The following is a 6339-nucleotide window of genomic DNA, read 5'->3' on the forward strand; positions in this document are numbered from 1 at the left end:
GTCCTCTTCCTCACCTGTCCGCACTAGGTGGGTGGCACTACAGCCAAAGGGAATCTTTTTGGTCACCACACATCTTTTTATCAATCCCACACAATTAAGATGTGTGCCAAAATGGCAGTTAGATGAGATGAGAAAAGACCAGAACTATGCTTACTGTTCGCTCACCACCCTGGCTGCCAATGTTCAAAAAAATAAAAAGCTATAAACATAACTGAGCAGCATCAAGCAAAGCTGAGAGTGCAAGGTGAGGGGGTCATAGATGAGTATCTATGGGAAAAAAACTAAGAAAACAAATATAAGTTACTTGCAATTATGAATTTGTTTTCTTAGATCATAAAACATTCTTGGATTAACCTAAATTCAAAGAAATCAGCCACCCTCTAATTCAAGCCAAATGTCTCTGGAGTTTGCAAATTTCAGACAGAAAAGGACTTCAGTTTGTGGGTTTGTACATGTGTAAACATATGCATTTACATGCATGTGAGCCACTTGTTTACAGAAAAAGGGTTAGCAGCAGCAGCATTATAAAGCATGAAAGCACAGATGTGGACAAGACAAGAGCACTTCAAAATCCTGACTCCCAAAACAATCAGAAACACTGAAGTATGTGGCCAACATGGTGCATGTCCAGGCTGTGTCAGTTATTGTTTGCCTTCCCATGGTGTTAATATTCTAAGAAGAAATGCGTAACATCAACTATTCCCCTTGTGTCCCCCAAATCTGTTGGTTTTTTCCCCACATATTAATGACACACAAATAACATCATTACTAGTATCATCATTTACATAACATGTGTCATCGTGGAGGAGCACGGGTCTGCTGAACATATGAACAGGAGTACAGCTGATGAGCCTAACCACCAAAGTTTCATTTTCGTTGCATCTCTCTGCATATCTACATCAATCCGTCACATGCATTTGTAAAAAGCTATTTCCAAGTCACACGAGCCCAGCACAAAGCATGCAGCAAAACCAAGCCTACTCATGGAATCAAGCTGGGATGTGCAACGAGCACACAAGCAAAAGAGCCTCCAAAACCCACTGTTTTAAGTCAGCAAATAGCAGAAATGATTATGTTGTGAAAGTGTGATGACAAGCAAGGATTCTAGAGATTTAAAATTGTTAGATGTATCTGGGTAGTTGTTTAATTAATAAGCATACAATTCCCTCTTAGTCTGTTACTTGCATTTCATTTGCTCCCAGTCAACTTGGGAGATAAGAACAACCACTTGTGCTGTGTCCTTCAAATTTCAGCAAGTGTTTTAGCAAAGTCTGAACTCAGCTTTAATAACAAATGGCACAACTCAAGGATCCCCACAGCACTGAAGTCTCTTTCACCACGAGGTCCCAATCACAACTATACCATGTTGCTATACTCTTATCAAGCTGTTACTCTTACGGGTACATCTCAAGCTGATGTATTTAGACTCTGCTTTTTTCAGCAACGTGAAATGATGTTCTCTGAAATATTAATACATATAGAATGGAATATTCAACGGGCTTTTGGGTAAACATCTTGTAAACACTGTTTGAACCATATTGCAGGCAGTGCCTGACTACTGAGGGACACGAGAATTGACAGTGCTGTGTACAGGCTGACAGCAGAGCAGGCTCCACATTGAAAGCTGCCTGGGTTGGCCTGCGGTGGGTCAGGGTGGCCCACCGCAAGGTTTCACCCCAGCCACACAAGCAAACTCAAAGAAGTGTCGCAAACACCTTCCCAAAGCAGCAAACGGCCCTCAGAGAGCTGAAGGCACAGAAGACTACTTGCTCTGGTTATAAATTAAGGTTTAATTTTCTGCTGCTGGAAAAGACTGAAGGAGTGGGAAAAGCCACATGCATACCTGCTGGAAAACCATGGAGACCCGAGCAAGGACATCAGTTACAGCCAGGGAAATGGGATGTTCTGTGGCACTTGCGGCAGGTTTGAAAGTGCCTGGGCACCACGTGTGCGCTCATGGAAACCAGCACCTTGACAAACACAGCATGACCTGACTCCAGAGTCGAGTGCTGCTTTATTTGCAGACCTGCGAAATGCAGCACACACTGCATGAGGCAGTGCACAGGTGCCCAGCGACACCACCACCTTGCCTGCACTGCTGGCCTTCTCTGGCATCCCATGCAGTGCTGTGCGTTACATGGATGGAGAGGGCAGATGTTGGGGTATGTGCTGGATGTCAATTTCACACCTTTGCAGACGCCACTTTCCTCCCTGAAGGACATGATCTCATTCCAGGTTAGTTCACGGAGCTCTCGCAGCAGCTGTACCCTGCACTGTTCCCCAAAGCTTGAGATTATTCAAGCTTCTCCCCTGTAACTATCAACCACAAAAAATACAAAGTGGTGACAACAGCTGCTGGCCTGTCCTCCCCGCAAGTCCAAGGAGAGTGTGAAGATCTAACTTCTGCCTGCTTTCAGAGAATCCTTCTTCATCTGCTCTTCTCAGAAAGCTCTCCCTCTCAGTCACAAACTGCACACAGAGACAATCCTCCACCACCTCTGTCCAGCTGGGAAGTGGCCATGGCACTCTCCAGGCAGGCAGAACGAGTGGCTCTGCCACACACACAGCGTTTTCATGTGCAAGTACTACAGCACTCCGCTCCATGTTGCTGGGAATCCTTGCAAAGGGGACCAGCCGTACCTTAACCCTCTTCCCTCCCAAACCCTCTGCCCTCCTTTCCCCAAAACCTCTTTGGTTTTGCCTTCTATCAGTTTTCTTCCTCATAAAGAGAAGACGATGAACGTCTGGCTGAACGGAAGACTTTTTCCTCATTTATTCCCAGGTTTGAAAAAGCAACAGCTTGGTGTTTTACCACCTGGTTGGTAGGAGTGCCTGGACACCAGCTGGGCAGACCCACAAAGAATGACTGCAGACCACGCTTGCCGTTGCATCAGCAGGGACTTTGAGCAGGTTCCCATCCTGCTCTCCTGCCTGAGGCTGAGCGAGTGCTCTGCAGCACCACTGTCTACTTTAGATCTGGCAGCCTTACATCAGTTTTATTTTAAATGCTGTTGCCAAATGGGATTGATTTTAAGGACAGATTGGACACCCAGAGTCATGCAGCGTAACTGTGGGTATAACACAGCCTGTAAAACTTCTCTGGACATACACCTGAAGGGGAAGGAGAGAAAGGTGGTGAGGGAGCGAGGGAAGGAAGCCAATCTCGAATGCTTTACTGTTGCCCAAACAGCCTTCCCCAGCTATTTCCCTGCTTACACTCTCCCTCAACATCTTCCTGTTATCTGAAGTTCAAGCAACGGGCTCCTCCCTCTCATACCACACATCTTCCTGGTGCTCACAACTTCCCTGAAGTAGCCACGTTTGCACTGACGCTGCTGCTTCACCAGCCAGTTCAGCCCTGAGATGTCTGTTGTAGCAGGAACACTAACTGTGTGTATCACGGCAGAACACAAATCACCTGATCACAACTGAGGGCATGCTGCGCCAGGGTGTGCTGTGCAAACTCACCCAGGCAGGTCCCACCTGGAGCGGGCTTTGGTATAAAAGAGCATCTCCATGCATCCTTGCATGCTGTTCCTTCTGACTAGAAAGCCCACCTGATTTTCTTCTTTTTTTTTTACTTTTTTTTTTTTGGTGCATCGTCTTGTCCATGCCCCACTTAGAAATAATTTCTGCCTTCAGAGGTTATCCAACACAATGCAGCTAGGTCACCTGTGCCCCTCCTGCCATGCAGGCAATGCTTCTTCCTATGTATCCCAGATCCTTACTTGTTGCATCCATTTACAAAACGTTCTCCTAGCTTGGGGTAGCTGGATAATAATTAAAGTCTTTTGAGCAGCAGGAGATAAAATAAAGAACCCTGCTTAACAGCAGTTCTCCCATGTGTAACTCCTACTATACACAGCGCACACGCACCACCTGTGAGCCAAGGGCTACGCCACTAAGCACGTCTGACTGGCAAGAAAGGCGATGAAATTGTCACGGGCTCAGCACAGGCACAGGGAGCTCTGCCACCCACCCTGCTTGGCGCTGCAGGGGCAGCTCTCCCACCTCGGCTAGGGTGCCAGTGTCAGGCTTGGAAAAAGAGGACCACCGTAGCCTGTAAATCCACATTTTTGTTCCTTATTGCGGGAGCCTCTTGCCCCTGCACGCCTCCGAGCTGTCTTGCTTCATAATGTCTACTATCTCCTGCATGACTCATCACTGAAACAATGGGTTTGCAGCTACAGCCCGGCAGTGGCACACAAAGAGCTGTTCCCTCCCGCTCCTGCCGCAGGTACACACTCGTGTCACTGAGCTAATGCTGCATCACGGCTCCAGCGCCGCTCGCAGCAAGCAGGCGGGGAAGGGACAAGCCGACCTGCCGCCAGCGCCGCGGGGCTCGTTCCCCCCGAGCCGTGAGCAGGCGGCCGGGCCCGGGCGCTGCCGGGCGGCTGCCGCCCCCAGGGCCGCCAACGCGCCGCTGCCCCCGAAGAAGCGGGAGCCCAGGGCAGGCCCGGAGGCGCCGGCCACAGCAACGCGCGGCGCGGCCGGGCGGGCAGCGGCTACCGGCGCCGGGGAAGCCACCGCGGCCCGGCGGAACGGGGCAGCCGCCGCGGGGCTTCCCCAGCCCGGCCCCACCGCCTCCCCGACGGGGACCCCGCAGCGCAGCGCCGCGTCGGGCAGGGCCCGCAGAGCAGGGGGAGGCCGGGGCCCGGCGCGGAGCCGGGTGGGCCCCGCGGGCCGTGGGTGCCCAGGAGGTGGCGGGGCTGCCCGGCGGGCCGGGGGTGCCCAGGGGGTGCCCGGCGGGCGGGTGCCGCTCCCGGCGCGCGGGCGGGGCGGCGCGCACGTGGTGGCAGGCGGCGCCTGGCGCGTCACGCGGCGCGGCCCCGCCTCCGGCCCGCCGGCGGCGCGGAGACACGCAGCGCGCGGTGGCGCGCCCGCGGGAGGGGCGGGGGCGGCCGGCGGTCCCGTATGCCCCTGTGTTCCCCCCCCCCCCCCCCCCCGCCCCGCGGCGCGGCCCGGGGCTCTGCGGGGCCGCCCTGCCCGCAGGGAGCTCCCGCTGCGGCGGTCCCCCGCCCCGCTCCCCGCGTCCTGTCACTTCCCCGCGCCGCGGGCTCCCCCCCGCCGCCCCCGGCGGCAGCGCCGCGCCCCGGCACCGCCGCAGCCCCCGCGGCCGCGCCGCGCCCCGCCACCCCCCGGTGCCGGCGCGGCCCCCGCGGCCCCGTCCCCACGCCCGCCTCGGCCGGCCGCGGGCTGTCAGGCGGCGGCCCCGGGCCGGCCCCTTACCACGTGCGGTCTGCTGCTGCTGCGCCTGCCACTCCAGGAACCGCGCGGCCTCCAGCAGCGTCTCGATGCTCATGGCGGGGCCCCGGCCGCCGCCGCCGCCGCCTCCTCGGTCGCGCGGGCCCGGCCGCAGGCGCCGCGCCGCCCCGCGGCTCGCCCCGACGGCAGCAGCGCTGGCGACAAGATGGCGGGCGGCAACAGAAACACAACAGGCGGGCGCTGGCGCGGCCCCGCTACTACGCGGCGGGCGGCGGCAAGACGCGGCGCGGAAGGAGGGGCGCCGGACGGACGGGACGCGGCGGGACGGGACGCGCCGCCAGGCCCGGCCCGCCGCGACGTGTGGGCGGCCCGACGGCCCCACCGGCCGCGCGGGGCGGCGGCGGCGGCGCGCTCGCGCCGGGGCGCGGCGGAGGCGGGGGGCTGCGGGGGCCGAGCCGTGCCGGCGGCGCCGTACTCCGGCCGCCGGGTTTTGCGGGCCGCCCTCCCCCCGCAGTGCGCTGGCGGCCCATTACAATATGTCACCGCGGCGCGGGCCAATGGGCGCGGAGGACAACAAGGCATGGAGCACCTCCACATGGGCGCCCCGCGCCGCCGCCGCGCCGCTTAAAGGGGCCGCGCCGCGCCGCGCCCTCCCGCCGCCGCCGCCCCGCGGGGCGCAGGCTGCCGGGCGCGGCGCTCCCGAGCCGGTCAGCGGGCCCCCTGGGCGGCCGAGGTGCGGCTCGCTGAGGCGGCCCCCGCAGGGCTGCCGGCGGGCTCGGGGCGGGACGGCGGGGCCAGCGCCTCAGGGACGCGGGTGGCGGGTCTGCGGCGCGTTCCCTGCCTCCCGCCGGGGCATCTCCCCAGGCACCCTACACTCAAGGAAATAATTAAAAAAAAAATAAAATAATCCGCATCCCTGCGGGCCTCGGCCAGCCAGCGAGCAATCCCGCTCCCCCGAAATGCCAGCGCTGCCGTAGATGGAAGGTGCGGCGAGCAGCGGGACCCCGGCGCAGCGCCGGGCAGCAGCTCCCCGCCCAGGCCCGGCCGCGGCTATAGCGGCACGTGCCCCCCGCCGGTGCGCCCGGCCGGGGGCTCTGGGCCGCGCCGGGGCGGGGGGCGCGCAGAGGGGAGCCA

The 6339-nt window shown here is 58.7% G+C and overlaps 1 protein-coding gene across 1 annotated transcript in view; it reads right to left on the minus strand.

Moving 5' to 3' along the window:
* The window catches only part of MNT (MAX network transcriptional repressor), a 43036-nt gene extending 37557 nt beyond the window's left edge, over positions 1 to 5479 (minus strand). The window contains exon 1 of the mRNA XM_055721352.1: positions 5230 to 5479. Within this exon, the coding sequence (XP_055577327.1) occupies positions 5230 to 5302 (73 nt within the window). The 5' untranslated portion in view covers positions 5303 to 5479. The remainder of the gene's footprint in view (positions 1 to 5229) is intronic.
* Between the last annotated feature and the right edge of the window lie 860 nt (positions 5480 to 6339).

Source organism: Falco cherrug, chromosome 1 (assembly GCF_023634085.1).
Source record: "Falco cherrug isolate bFalChe1 chromosome 1, bFalChe1.pri, whole genome shotgun sequence".
Taxonomy (NCBI): Eukaryota; Metazoa; Chordata; class Aves; order Falconiformes; family Falconidae; genus Falco; species Falco cherrug.